The sequence below is a fragment of the Condylura cristata genome, unplaced genomic scaffold, assembly GCF_000260355.1.
Source record: "Condylura cristata isolate star-nosed mole 26May11 unplaced genomic scaffold, ConCri1.0 scaffold00007, whole genome shotgun sequence".
NCBI lineage: Eukaryota > Metazoa > Chordata > Mammalia > Eulipotyphla > Talpidae > Condylura > Condylura cristata.
The window spans coordinates 34,327,946-34,344,085 of record NW_004567108.1 but is presented as its reverse complement, the minus strand read 5'-3'; the positions used below and the strand labels follow the sequence as shown (position 1 = coordinate 34,344,085).

General features: G+C 39.2%; 1 protein-coding gene across 1 annotated transcript in view; it reads right to left on the bottom strand.

The window, feature by feature from the left end:
- ARSB (arylsulfatase B) overlaps nucleotides 1-16,140 on the bottom strand; it is a 122,954-nt gene that overhangs the window by 63,644 nt on the left and 43,170 nt on the right. The window contains exon 5 of the mRNA XM_012721763.1: nucleotides 3,403-3,646. Coding sequence (XP_012577217.1) covers nucleotides 3,403-3,646 — 244 coding nt within the window. The remainder of the gene's footprint in view (nucleotides 1-3,402; nucleotides 3,647-16,140) is intronic.

Below are 16,140 nucleotides of genomic sequence, written 5' to 3'. Positions count from 1 at the left end.
ATGTAAACCAACTATAAGAAAGATGAACTCTTACCATTTGCAACAACATGGAACTGGAGGGGATTATGCTACACAAAATAAGGTGGGGAAACACAAATAACAGGTGGTTTCACTCATATGTGGAATATAGAGAAATAAAGCAGGGGGTCAGACAAAACCAAACCAAAATATGAATGTAAAACTGAGGTTACTGGAGGAGGAGAGGGGAGGTGTGGAGCACAATGGACTTTGGTGGAGGAACTGTGGGCACCTTGGTGGTGGTGGTGGTGAGGCAACATATATCTGAAGACATGTGATCCCATACTTTTGTATCATAGGCAGTGTGGAAACCCAATGTTAGCTCAAAAAATATATAAGCAGAGTAATTTCCTGAGCACTTAGTGTGCACTGAAAAAGAATTTAGGATCTGAGGGAAAAAGTTGTCATTAGAAGAATCTAAAACTTTCCACAAACTAATAAAATAATTCCTTCAATTTCAAACATAAAATTAAAAAAAAAGCTAAATGAAAATGGTGTTACTTGTTCCTTAAAATGTTAATAGGTAAAATCAACTGCATATTCTCAGGTCAAAGCGAGACCTGAACAAACACAGACCTGGGAGCCTTTTTCACACAGGATAATGTAGGCAGCAAGGCTATCATAATCTGCATGATGAATTCATCTAGTAAATTGGTATAAGCTTACAGTGAATTAAAAAAAAAAGAATAAAATGCTAAACTATGGAAATGGAGTTTTGCAGTTTGAAAATAGTTTATTTTTAATTATTTTACTTTCCATTGAAATAATAATGTATTACAACATTATATAAGGTGTTTGATGAAACTAGAAACAACATCTGTACATGGCACATTAAGTTCATGGCTAAAAGTCCAGATGTACTGCTCACCGTACCATCATATCCTTTCCTCAGTTTAGTCACCATCTTTCCCCCTTCCCTTTGGTAACCACTAATTCGGTCTTGTAGCTTCAAACGTTTGTTTTTGTTTTGCTAGTTTATATATACCACATATGGGTAAATTCGCACAGTGTTTGGCATTTTCTGACTAGCCTATTTCCTTAAGTAGTAGCAAATTCACCTTTTTAAAATCTTGTTTAACAGTTGAATACGATTCTATTGTGTGGATATACCACATCTTTTTAATCCACTCTATTAGTAAACATGTTTCCAGTTTTTGGCTATTGCAAATAGTGCTGCAATAAACAGGGGTGTGCACATATTTCTTCAAATTAGTGTATTTTGGTTTTTGGTAGATAACCAAAGTGGAATAGATGGATGCATGGAGTTTCTGTTTAATTTTTTGAGAGATCCCCATACTGCTTTCCAGAATAGCTGTACCACTTTGCCACTTTAACTTTCTACCAATAGTATAGTAGGCTTCCCTTCTCTTCACATCCTCTCTAACACTGTTTGTTGTATTGTGGATAGAAATCATTTTCATAGGTATGAGGGTGATGTTATCAATCTTTCAGTGAACACCTGAAATTTATGTGTTTTGGTTTGCATTGCTCTAATAATAAGAAATGATGAACATCTTTCATATGCTTATTATTACCTGTTTGTCTACTTTAGAAAAATATCTATGCAAATCTCCTGTGCATTTTTTAATCAGGTTGTTTGTTTTTTTTGTTTGTTAAGTGTTACCAGATCATTGGATTACCATTCTGGGAGCCTCAGTTCTGCTTGTCAGATCTGAAGGTTTGTTTTTGTCTGTTACTTCTTTTTTATATTCTACGCATGAGTAAAATCGTCGGTATTTATCATTCTCCTACTGACACCTCCCTCAGCATAATACCTGCAGTTCTGTCTATGTTTCATAAATGACAATAGTCCTCCTCTTTCACAGCTGGATAGCATCCCATTGTATATATTTTTTAAATCTACTTATTTGTCACTGAGCACTTGAGTTGTTTCAATAGTTTGATATTTGTAAACAGTGATGTAATATTCCTTCAAATTAATGTTTTTGCATTCTTCAGTTAGAAACCTAAAAGAGGGATTGCTGGGTCATATGATACACTTAATTTTAATTTTCTGAACAGCCTTCACGCTATTTTCCACAGCTGTTTCATGGTGTTATAAAATGTGTTTGGAAGAAATTCCTCTTCTTCAGTTATTTGGAAGAATTAAAGAAGGATAGATTGTTTGTAGGTTTGGTAAACTCATTAGTAAAGCCATCTGATCTTGGGTGTTTTAGTGGGGAGGGAGATTTTGATGACTGTTTCCTTACTTGTAGTCTATTCAAATTTTATATTCTTCCTGATTTAGCCTTGCAAGTTGAGTGACACTAAGAATTTACCATTTCTTCTAAACCTTCCATAAAGATGCTCATAATTTCTTATAATTCTGTCTTTCTGTGATGTCTGTTTTAACTTCTCCTTATTCATTTCTGATTTTATTTATCAGTTTTATCACTTTTATCTTAATGAATCCAAAGAGGCTTTGTCTGTTTTATCCTTTGCAAGAACCTGCTCCTGGTTTCCTTTATTTTCTGTGCTCTTTTTTTTAAACTCACATTTCTGCTCTAATTTTTATTATTTCTTTCTTTCTAAGGACTTTGGTTTCACTTGCTCTTATTTTTCTAGTCCCTTAAATGTGCCTCTCTATATAAATTGGATAGATGTACTAATATAACGTATTCTGTTCCTATAAAGTAAATACTTCTACACGGGTGAGATAAAGTTGAACATAAATATAAGTGTCAAACTTTTCTTCTACTTTCTAAGTGTGGCTCTCCACTGTGGGAGGCAGTTTCTCTAACTCTGGTGACTAAACAGGAAAAGATATACGATCATTTCTGAAGGCCAGTCTGGGTTCTGCTTACCAGCTACAGCTCTCTTGTTCACAAAGACTCATATTTCTCTGATGTTGTCACTTAGCCATCAGAGGCCACCTTGTTTACTCATGTACATGTTTACTCACTTATTACACATACACACATACTCTAGGATCTTAGATGTGTTGTGTTTTCCCTACACTTTAAACAGGACTTGGTATACAACAGGGAAATACTTAGATACTTGTTATGCATAACTGCTTCCCGGCTCACATTCCAGATCCTTCCCTTTTTCTGGGTTCGCCAGTCTCCTAGGAGGCTCAAAACAGGTTTCCTGATGTCCTGCAGGATACAAATAATACCCAACCCTTTCTTCGAGAAACTACTCTGCTTAAAGACCTCCTATTGAGCATTAGTCGGAGACAATTCTCCTCTTCATGTAAAACAGACAGCCACAGTCATAAATCCAGAATTAAAAAAACAACAACAGTATTTCTAAAGGCATTCTTAAGTTTAAAAGCTGAATTAAGATTTGCACACAAAAGCTACTGTTCTCACTCGATGAATTCGAGCTATTTTTGGAGTATCTGTTCTGGTAGGACTAAGAAAAAGATGTATAGGCAGGTACCTGATGGTTTTCCACACGTCGAAGCCGTCCAGGGGCTTGGTGCCCTTGGTGCTTCCCCGGGCCAGCTTCACGAGAGTGGGCAGCCAGTCGGAGATGTGGATGAGCTCCCGGGTCTTCACACCCTTTCGTTTCAGCAAGGGACTCGCCACAAAGCCCACGCCGCGGACGCCTCCTTCCCAAAGGCTCCATTTTCTCCCTCTCAGGGGCCAGTTATTGCCCCCTGCCAACGTCTGCCCTCCATTATCTGAAACACAATTAGGTCTTGACATTAGGACAATGCTAATGAGTCTATACATTTAGGAATAAAAGACTTCTCTGTATGTTGTTACTGAATGGTGTTTAAAGACTAAAAAACTCCTCCTAACTCTCTCCCATATCAACTACTCTTCTCCTACCAACACTACCCGCCATTGCCAGACATAACCAGAGTGTAGCAAGATGCAGATCTGACAGAGACCTTCAAATCCTCAATGGATGGAACCACCAAAAAAGAATGAAATCCACAGAGTATCTGGGACAGAGCCCTGTGCTAACCAATGGCTAGGTTTTCAACAAAGGAGAAGGGATCCAGGTAAGTTAAATTCTTCCTGGTATCAGAAAAGAATCTTATGAGTGAGTTTCACTTCTTATTGACCTACAGCTTCTAATAAGTGGAGACTAGCAAGTCTGTTTTATTTTCCTCCTGGAAATTTCTCCTGTCTCTTAAACTGGTAACTGAATTAACATTATGCTCCCTGGTGATTTGAACTCTTCCTTCAGTGTAGAAGAAAGCTGAAGATTTTGTAAAGGGGAGAAATATCTGTGAAAACACAAAAGTTGGGTGGAAAAAATAATTGCAAGAAAAATTCCTCCCATCTAGACAGGATGGCAAGACATAGCTTCATTGTGCTTTATGTGCCAAGGAAGACAAGTATCCTTTTCAGGACAACCATGGGAACAGAGACCGTTAGCGAAGCCAGAGGAGAAATGACAAGGGTGAGTGAAGTAGCTCAACTGTTGTGCGGTTCAGTGTTAGGAATCAAATGGGACTATACAAGGTAAACAGTGATATTTCTAATGCACTGACATGTACAACCACTTTATCCCCAAAAGTACTCATACATTTAGGTGATCTTAAAGACATGTCTAAAAAAAATGCCTCCTACATGGTCAAACAGTCCATTAAATATTAAAAAAACAGTTATCCAAATGAGCCACATGAGGGCAGTATGGCAGATCGGCTCTGAAGAACAATACATATGAAAATCTAACACAGAAGTCAAGACATACATAGCAAATGCACAGGACACATGCCTACTGTGCACCTACTATGTTAAGCACCTACTGTGCACCAGGCACACATTAATTTTACATGATCTCTCACAGAATGTGGATCTGACAGACCAGAACTGAAGCCTCACACCAGTCACCCATCTATTATGTAACCCTGGGCAATATGCTGCCTCAGTTTGCTCAGCTTTAATGTGGAGATCATAATTCCTACCTCATTCACACCACATGTCTTAATAATTATTTTTATGGTGTGAATTAAGTGAAACCATTTATGGCCATTTCTCGGCTGGGTACCTAGCATAACCTAATATTCAAAAGTGGTAGCTAATATTTATAACAACCAAAGAGTATGTATCAAAACCACTTTAATGCTTAAGAAAACAAAATTTAAAAAGCCAAATAGCTAATAAGTGGCAAATCTCTTATTCAAACAAGAACTGTGTGACTCCTGGGCTCCTTCGGGCCCCCAGGGCCATGCCCCTGAGGCCCCTGGTATGGAGAGGATCTTTAACCTACTGGCCACGTAAACCCTTCACGTATGAAGACCAAAAGCACAGGCCAAAGTCAGCGAAGTGTACATTCTTCCACCGATAAGCAGAAGGACACTTATTTCAAGACAATGATAATCCTCTTTAGAGGAACTTTTATTGCTGGTAGATAAGTTTAAGGTTCTACTGCTGAGGAGACTTCTGAACAAATCCTAATATACCAGGCCCTCAGAAATTTCCTGTGCTTTATGAAACAGAGGGAGCAGAATCTTGATCTAGACCAGATGAAGGTAACAAGTTTTCAACATGTGGAACAGTGACCATCAATCTCATCATTTGCTGTCACATACTTGCAAGACACTCATATCATTTCTTAACAAGAATCAAGGCCCAGTCGCCCAAGCCAGCTTAGTAAATACTCATTCTTCCCTATGAGATGATTTTTATATTCCAAACAAGAAGCACAATCTTTAGACAGAAGAAATGTCTCCACGCTTGTTATCACAGATATCAGCCATTGCATCAAAACTTAAAAGATATTGTTCATGTGAAGCAAAATACTGGTAAGAAATGATTATGCTCTGGGGCCTCCCTGGTGACACAAAGCACTATCAAGTTATCACCAGACACTACAGCATGAGTTCAATCCCCTACCAGGGAGCTGACCCACATGACACAGCAGACTACTTCTGTCTCACTAACTGCTCCCCTCAGCAGCGTATTGCAGTCAATCTGTCTATTCTGCTCACCACCCTGTCTCTGGTGAATCCTCTCACCTCCCACACGTCTGGCCTTCTCTTGTATGCCTAAATAAATAAATCTTTAAAAATAATGATTATACTCCACCAATGAGTTCGAGAGTAGCTGAGACCACAATAATATTTCACTGTGGTATCTGGGTTGCTATTAACAAACCTAGCTCAATACTTGTAGAAGATACCTACTGTGTCCATTTTAAACAGATACACACCTTTGAGATATTCCATTCCTCTTTCCATTCCACATATTTGTTCGCACTCAATGAAACAAAATGCTAAATGATGATGGTGGTGGAATTAAGAACAGAGATGAAGGAGATAAGGGTGGTTGAGTCTGATATCTGACTTGAGCAGTCCTTCAGGTAGGACTCACAAAGGAAAATATTCTTGGCTGTAAAGGGAATTTGGCCCACTGCTACTGTAGGAAACGGATGGTGTTTGTACATGCTATTAGTGGAGGGTGCTGATGCAGTGAGTGTGGCTGTTTTTGCTGTTAGCACACGCTGATGATTTTGCCAGTAGCAATGATAAGCAACTCTATCATGTTATCAGTATGGCTTCCTCTATCATTTTCTCAAGAGCACTCCAGAGAGAAAGCCCTATTAATTGACACACCTGCAAGTTCTCTCTTGGCCTCCCCTGTCACAGAGCCAGTTGTGGATTTGGCTGCTTGAAGAGGCCAATTCAGCCTTGACAGAGGCGTCTATATCCACAGGCAACACCTGGCTGATGGGGACCTGACTCTGGGACAGAAGCCAGAGTGGGGTTCTTGAAAAAATGGGTGCTCTTCATCAGTGTTAGCAGTCTTCTGAGTATCCAAAGAGCCGGTCATTAAACTGATGAGAGCAACCACAAAAATAAATTCATTTGAAACAAAACAGAAAAGCAGGCTTCTTATATTGCTCACTTAAACCTCAGCACTATCAATTAAAACTAAATTTTTATTTAATTAAATCTAGTTTATTTTAAAAGACAATGGAACTACTACCATCTCAAACACATTTTGCTTGCCCTCCTAATTTTCTTTCATGCAAAAGTTAAATTTTGTTCTTGTTAAGAGAATCTTTTTTCTTGTTTTATTTCCTGACTGATTTTAGAAAAAAAAAAACCCTCCAAATCAAAATAAGATGTCTTTGGTAGTAAAGGAAACTATGAAACATTTTTTTTTTCAGGAAAATCATTTTTCAACAATGTTTTTGGTAGAGGGAAAACATAATTATAAAACCCTCGCTATCTAAAAAAGAAATGTCAAAATAAAACAAATGCTGTCATCTACTGATGGCAACTCTCAAGAAGTCATGGAAAACCTTCACTTAGCCACAGATCTCAGCAAAAGCACTCTGTATGTGACAATGCAGCCTCATCTGTGTCCAGCTGATAAAAATTTATCTGGGAGCCTGGCAACAGCGTTAGGTTTTAGTGCCATTCCCTGAGCAACGCGCTGTTGTGGCTGACTCCAGAAGTCTGCCCTGACCCGTCAGTGTATCCCCCTCTCACTAGCCCTGCATCCTTCAGCTGGGGCTTACCTGAGACTTCCTTCTTTGCTCACTAGGGGAGCAGGGAAGGAGAGGAAGGCTCCCGGAGCCCTGCACAGGGTCTGGGCTTCTCTCTGAACAGGGCCACCAATGTGAGCAGGACAGATGAATAAACACCACCATTTCACATTCTGAGAAGACTGTCAGGAAAAAAAGGACCTACTGGCGGTTTATTTAGTCCCCTTTGATTTATTTTTCTAACTATTAAAATGTATTCTGGAGAGTTGACGTCTTGATAGTCCTATAAAAGATTAAGTTAGGCCCTCCCTGGTGGCGCAGCGGGTTAAAGCACAGGACTGAGAATCTAAAGCCGCTTCTGCATGAGTTCGATTCCCGCCTGCCCAGGAGGTGACCACATGGCGAGGCAGACCTCTCCTGACCCGCCCGCTGCTCCCCTCAGCAGTATACTTCGTCGATCTGCCTGGTCTGTTCCCCTTCTGTATCTGGTGAAGCCTCTCGCCGCCCCTGAGCCTCTGGCCTGTACCCCAGTTCTGTATGCACAAATAAATAAATCTTAAAAAAAAAAAAAAAGATTAAGTTAACTCAATCTTGCCCTACTAAAAGATTTTGGGAAAACTATCTACCCAGATAGAGGTACACCTTGGAGATCTTGTGGGTTGGGTTCCAGACCATTGTAATAAAATGATTATCATAATAAGCAAGTCTGATGATTTCTTCGTTTCCCAGTGCATATAAAAAAGTATGTTTACAAAAAAAAAAAAAAGTATGTTTACACTATACCATGTACGTGTGCAGTAACATTATGCACAATACAGACCTTGATTAAATGTGACAGAGAGTGTGAGGAAAAGGTGGCCGACAGACTTGGCTTGATGCAAGATTGACACAAACATTCAACCTGTAAAAACCAGTATTTTGTGGTGCTTTACAGTATCTGGGAGGCACAATAAAATGAGGTGCCCTGTACTCACGTGTGGCCTGCGCTCTTTACTTTCCCACTTGCTCACATTCCCTGACTGAGTGTGCCCTAGCAGCTGCCAACCTGCCGGCCTCTCTCCAGCCCCACCACCATGCCTCCTGTGCGCCTCTTCCCTGGGCCCCTGTGATAAATTACACACAGCTTCATGCCATGAAGGTGTCTCAGCAAAGCCCCAAACCAAGCAGTCCACATCCCAATTCAGTGTTTAAATGCTTCTTGTTGCTTTCCAGTCAGGAAAAGTTCATATGGAATCCTTCACATTTTTTTTTTAAAGATTTATTTATTTGTGCATACAGAACTGGGGTACAGGCCAGAGGCTCAGGGGCGGCAAGAAGCTTCGCCAGAGACAGAGTGGGGAGCAGAACAGGCAGATCGACGAAGTACACTGCTGAGGGGAGCAGTGGATGGGTCAGGAGAGGTCTGCCACGCCATGTGGGTCACCTCCAGGGTGGGGATGGAACTCATGCAGAAGTGACTTAAGCTTCTTAGTGCAGTGCTTTAACCCGCTGCGCCACCAGGGAGGGCCTGAATCCTTCACATCTTAAGTAAAGACTAAGTTAACTATACTCTTAAGGACACTCTATTGCCAGAACTTTAAAAAAAAAAAAAAGTTAGCTGAATGAAGACCAGATATATACAGAAAAGTATCTGGCTGTTCTATGACAGTTATCATTCGTCTTTATCATCCCTACTGGCAAATTTTTAATTTCACTGAAATGTATTCAAGAGAAATGAGTTAAATGTTATAAGCTTAGGCAAGTTATTCGAGCTCCAGTCTTAATTTCCTCATTTGAAAAATGAGGATGACAACCCACCTCATTATACTACTTGGCCCAGAACTAATGCTCAAAAATATTACCTATTTTTATTGATGATGATCACCAGCAGCAGTAGCATCAAATACACACATCAGAAGGGGCTCCTATCTAGGAGCCCCTGATTAAACATAGACCATAATGGCTTTAGATATTAGAGCCACACTATCTAAAAACACCATGCTTTCATAAGAAAAAAATTATTAATAGCATAGAATCCAGATTGCATTCTCTCTCCTGTAGGTAATTTTGTGTGAGTCATAAGAACACCACCCTCCCTGGTGGTACAAGAGGTTAGGATGCAACACTGCAAGCGAGCAGCAGCCACCTCAGTGCAAGTTCAATCCCCATCCTGGAGGTGACCCACATGGCACAGCAGACCTCTCCTGTCCAGCCCGCTGCTCCCCTCAGCAGTGTACTTCATCAATCTGCCTGTTCTGCTCCCTACTCTGTCTCTGGTGAATACTCTCACCCCTTGAAACGCTGTATCCCAGCTCTGTATGAATAAATAAATAAATCTTAAAAAAAAAAAAAAGAACACAATGCCATGATTGAGGTAGAACCAGGTATCTCCTCTCTATTTCCATGAGTTGGAACAGTATATATCAGCTAACAAAGAAAGACGTACAGTAACCACAACCTGTCATTCAAACTGAATTTCTGAAATGGAATCCTTATTCAGCTATTCAGCAGAATATTTGTAGGGATTTCAACTGGTCTGCAGCATTTGGGGCAGATAAAAGCCCTGACCCCCAACTCCTAGTCAGACAAGAATCTGTAGCCTTGATTAAAGTTAGGGACTATTCCTGCTGAGTTAGCATAAGAGGACTGTGGTGGAATAAAATTGACAGCCAGAACCCAAGTAACTGATGCAGTCCCCAAAAGATTTCAAGATAAAATATTAAGGGTTTATAGAGAGGACAAAATTAGAAATGAATGGTGGTTGAAAAGAAAAAGGGTTATACAGTGTTGTAGTAAAAGATTTCCTCATTTTAATGGGGCTAATGTCATGACTTAGAGTGATAAAATAAAAATTGGATTTTATCTCAACAGTAAGATAGGAGAAGACTCAAAAGTCCATTGAAAGACAAAAAACAGTTGGTCTCTAAAAATTAAGTGGAATTGGGAATTGGAAAACAGTTTCCAATTTATACATGTCTATAGCAAATAATTGAATTTTTTCACCTGTAATTTAAAGCATATGTAGTTACAAATCTTGGAGACATTTAAATAGAGGTTTGAGGATCATCTGTAAGATGAGTACAGAATGTTGCCTCATTCTCACTGAAAGGCCTGGGTAATGCTAAAAGAGGTAAAGGCAAATCTGGGCTTTCTAGCCATATTTTGTGTCCCCCCAACTTAAAGCACAAGAAGCCCCATATTTGGAGCATTTAGGACAAGCAAAAGTAGCAAATGTTTGTTGTCTTCTTTTTACAACTCTAAGTCCAACTTGCTTTCCCTGCAGTTTGATCTTGAAAAGAATGCTCAACTTTAACTAATGAAGTTAAAAAAGTCAAAAAAAAAAAACTGAAAAAGTTTGAGAACAATCATAGTTTAATCCACAAATTATTTGGCCCCCCTTGCAGGACATCAGTGCCTCTAAGGTGGCCAGATAATTTTTTATTGTACAGTTATTTTTATTCATCAGTAGTGCCAATCAAGAAATAATAGATGAGCAAAGTATCACAAAAGTGCTTTTGAAATGTGGCAGATTTTTGAGCCTGGAAGGAGAGAAGTTAAATTACCATCAGTATAGGAAAAAAAGGCAAAATTGTGGTTTCAAAATAACATGTGTAGTGATTAGCTGTCTGAAAAGAAAGAAGGAAATTGAGGTCAGTGATTTTTCAGGTAAAATTAAGCTAGAGAAAGTAAACACCTTCTATTTAGCATCCACCACTTTGTCTTTATGTTTCCAAGCAAATAACACAAGTCAATCTTCTGATTTTATGCTACAAGCAGAAGCCTCATTTGGTGGAAAGCTACATTACAAGGAGAACCACTTTTCCCTGTCATCTTCTAGCAGAGATCACAACTACAGGCAGACAGTAACTTTTAGTTTCCTGCCAGAGACTTAAGTCTACAAACTGGAGACATGGTAAGTCTGGGTTTTCTACCCATAACTACAAGTGCAATAGGGTGCCTCATGTACCTTACATGAAAGATGCTTCAAAACAGTAAGTCAGGGCTTATCTCTCCTCTAGTAGTTCCCATCCTGAGACCCTTTTTCCACATAGGCAGTGGGTAGGCAGTTTATGTATGACCTCAGGAAAGGGATAATCCGCAGGCAGGTGATCTAACAGGCTTAGTTTAAATAATCACTCAGAGGAAGAAATGGGGACTGGAAAGGAGCAAGAGGACATGTCTGTGACCCTGAGAAAGGCCTGCAGCTTAGTGTACATGTCTGTGATACTAAGATGGGCCTGCAGCCTAGTGGGCTGGGAATGACACCATGTGGGGATTCACGTGTGGGAGCAATTGTGCTTCCTCTCCGGATGGAACCTGGGCTCAGGGCAGGAAGAGCAAGGCTCCCTGCATTTCCCTGCCCAGTGGGCTGTGAGAGCAGCAAGGGCACTATCTGTCAACCCAGGGCCCCAACATGGCAGTGTAGAAGGGCCACAGCCTCACTGATGAAAGGTCTGCTGTTGAGAAGAGCATGGATGAACAGTACCGGGTTGCAGCACAGACTGGATAGATGACACAAAAAGGCCAGCAAGGAATGGGAACATTTCTAGAGCGTGGGTAGGGATGATGACTGTGGACCACAGACTTCCTCCAGCTCCAATGCTTCGGTGCCCTGAAGTGTATCAGGGATGAGACAAGACGGTGAGTATCAGCTGACCTGAATGTACTGAAACCAGGTTCCCTCCACTCAGCATAAGGGGACCCCAACAGTACTAAGTTCAGTTACTGGGACAAAAAAAAAAAAGAAGCTACAACGTTGGGATTAGAGTCTAAGTGGTGCGCTGAAGACTGTACTGCAGATGCATGAGCATGAGCTTCACAGCTGGACTGCTTCTGACCACTGATAGCTGTGTTGCGATAATGCGCAGGTGAAACGGAAGGTGAATCTGTTCATACTGCTGTGATTGATTGTTTTAGAGTGGTGCCAGGAGGATGTGAGCATGTGAGGACCCATCCACAGATTTTACCTTTTTATAAAGAAGCAACAATAAGCGCTGGGAAAGCTCCAAAGTAGGATAAAAAGGTTTATTTTCTATTATGATCTTAAGCCTTTCAAGCCCAATAGTAATTCTCCTTTTACTATCCCATAATAAAATACACACACAATATTGTATTCACAACTTAAAAAACTTTAAATTTAACTCTAAATGTAATATGGAGAAAAAAAGGCAGCTGATAATAAAATAGTACATTATTTTACTTGACCTAGGTAATCATTTTTATTCTATTGCCCACCAGAAAAAGAAAAATTAGGTCTTTGCCCAAAAAAGACAATAGCATTCAGAAAATTTAAAAATTTTCAGATACAATATCAGGCACTTAATAAAAAACTGTAAAGCATGAAAAGAAGAGGAATGATGTTTTATATATATATATATAATAAAAATTAAAATTGTACATATGTTATATGAGAAATGCAGGCATGATCCTAAAAGATACAGAAAATTAGATGATTGCATGTACTATATAGTAATAAGTTAACAGAGAATTACCATATAACTCAGAAATCCAACACCAAGGCAAATACCCAAGAGAATGTTCATAGGAGCATGATTCATAATAGCTCCCAAAGTGAAAACACCCAATGTCCATGAGCAGCTAAAGAAAATGTGATATATTTTCAGCAATCTAAAGCAATAAGAGAAATATTACTCAGAAATAGAAAAGAATGTGGTATTGCTATATGCTAAAAGGTGGGACAAACCTCCAAAACAGAGTAAGGCAAAGGAGCCAGGCACAGAAGATCACATATTGTATTGTTACAAGAAATGTCCGGAAGAGGAAAATCCATAGAGGCAGAAAGTGGACTGGTGGTTGCCAGTTGCTGGGAGGATGGAGTAATGGATACAGAATATTGGGGTGATGGTAGTGATAGATAATGGTGATGCCTATATTACTGTGAGTATACAAAAAAAAAAAAAACTGCATACTTGCAAGGGTGAATTTTATACTTAAGATGTAATTCATGTAACTATAAAATTCACCCTGGAAAACAGTGTAAGGCAAAGGAGCCAGACACAGAAGGTCACATATTGTATAGACAGATCAAAGATCTAAGTAAAAACATAAAACTTCTATAGACAAGCACAACAGAACAATACTTTCATAACTTAGGGGTAGGCAAGAATTTCTTAAAACTAACAGTTTTAAAATTTGTTGTATGTAAATTGTGAAAAGTGTAAGTGGAAGATAATGAGGTTAAACATTTCAAAGGCAGAATAAGCAGTGGAAGAAGTTGCAGCTCTGGTGGCTGCAATTAAGCATCCATTCCACAAGAGTTAAAGAAATCTCACAGTCAGGAAAATTCTACCTGGCGTCATAGGAATGTATACTATCTGCTTTTGGCAACAGTCCACGCCTGTCCACTCCATGTATATTTCGGAACACAAGCAGGATATACCTCAGAAGATCAGATGTGGTTCTTTCAGACGGGGCATTCTAAATACCATCCTAATTATCAAAACACAGAGCTTCCAGGACATGTCAGTCTTTGTTTTTCTTCTCATCAGTTCATCAAATTGACTTGACTTCTTTTAAAAACAGTAGATCTTTTCTGGAATCAAAGTGTCTCTCTCTTATAGACAGACCCTTTTATACCTTAATTTTTCAACAGGATCTTTTGTGTTAAGCCAATCCCACCAAACATCTGCCTGGCATGTGAGACACAAAATTCCTTTTTTGGAAAGTGTTTTGCATGGACCCAAAGAGATTGCCTCACTGTTTACTCCATTTTTGGCTTCTTGTAAGTTTAAATGTGGAACCAAGTGGAAAATGACTTCAAAATAGATAAGAGAATACATGAATCTCTTCCATACTTCATGGAGTCTAGAAGCTATTAACCCCATATGGCATGAAGTGCTGTGCTAGTGATTTCTTTTGTTGGTGGTGTTTTTTCTGACTTACATACAGTAAAATTGACTTGTTTTGGTTAACATGTCTATGAATGTTGACAAACAGCTACATAACTGGTGCCACAATCAGGACACAAAACAACTTCATCACCCCCTGATGCTGCTCTCTCTCTCTCTCTCTTTTGTTTTTATAATAAAATAGTTTATTTTTACATCATTTTGTAAATTTTTTTTCTATCTCAATTGTAATCCCCATGGGTTTCCTATCACCGAGTCACCCATGTGCCATCACCATAGTCCCATGCACTTCCCTCCACACCCCCCCACCCCGGTTTTGATCCCATTCCCTACTCCACTCCCACAAAATGTCTCTGGTATACGGCTGTTCATTATTCTTGTTATTTTCTCGCCTGGTCCATTATACTCCTGCTATGAGTGAAACCATCTGGTATTTTTCTTTTTCTTTCTGGCTTATCTCACTAAGCATGATCTTTTCCAGCTCCATCCAAGTTGCTGCAAAAGACATGTGTTTCTTTTTTCATTGCTGAGTAATATTCCATTGTGTATATGTACCACATCTTTTTAATCCAGTCATCTACTTTTGGGCATTTGGGCTGCTTCCATGTTTTTCCAATTGTAAGTAAAGCATGCTGCTCTTTCTTAGTCAAACTCTCTACCTACCCTTAACCTGTGGCAACTTCTGATGTTTTCTCTGTCTTTAAGCTTTGCATTTTCCAGAATGTTCTGTAAAAAAGAGCTATACCATGTGTAACATTTCATGCAAGCTTCATTCACTCTGCATGTTTCTGAATTTGAAATTCATACACATTGGAGTATATATCAATGTTTCCTTGTGTTGCTGTGTTCACTACAGAGATATGTCACCATTTCCTTTGTTCATATGCACTAGTGGAAGGACATTTAAAATTTCCTACAGCTTTTAGCAATTATGAATAAAACTGTATAGACATGGGATATAGCTCTATGTATGAATATGGTTTCATTTCTCTTGGATAAATCCTCATAATTGGGCTTGCTCCTTTCAAGGTATTTGTTTCATCCTTAGTTTTCAATAGTTGGAGTGACTATGGGGATAGTTTCCTTTGGGTTCATCCTGATTGGATCTTACTGAACTTCTTGAATCTGTATACCTATATTTTAGCCAATTTGTGTAGTTCTTAGACATTATTCCTTCATATTACTTTATGCACCAAAATTTCTCCTCTCTTTTTGGGACTCTAATGATTAAACACATTAAGCATTTTAATATTGTCCCATGGTTGCCTTCTGCTTAGTTCAATTTTCTCTCATTCATATTGACCTATCTTGATGTTCACTAATCCCTTCCGCTATCATCTTCACTCTGCTATTGGACCCAGGGTGCTTTTATCTTGATACTGTATTTTTAGTTTTAACATTGTAATTTGATTTTTCATACTTTTCTATGTTCCCATTCATTTCAAGAGTGTTCCACTTTACCTAATGTAGAATGGTTGTAGTGGATGCATTAAAACTTTTGCCTCACAATTCTGACATTTGGGTCAGCGCAGAGTAGGCATCGCTTGATATTCTTACCATTTGAGTTTCGGCACATTTTCTCAATTCTTTGTATGATGAGTAACTGTGGGTGTTACCCTGGACATTTTGAACATCATGTTGTGAGACTCTAGGTGTTAAATACTGTTCAGGATATCTTTCTTAGCAGATAATCAACTCCATTATATTCAGACTACAAGGTCTCTCACCTTCTATAGAATGTAGTTCTAATGTCAGTTTACTGTGATTTCTGTATTATTCTGTTTAGTGTTCTACACTGTGTGTACTTCTCAGAGTTGGGCTGGGATTTGGGCAGTGGCTTATATCATGGTTGAGTTCCTGAAATCCTTGTTTAGCTTCT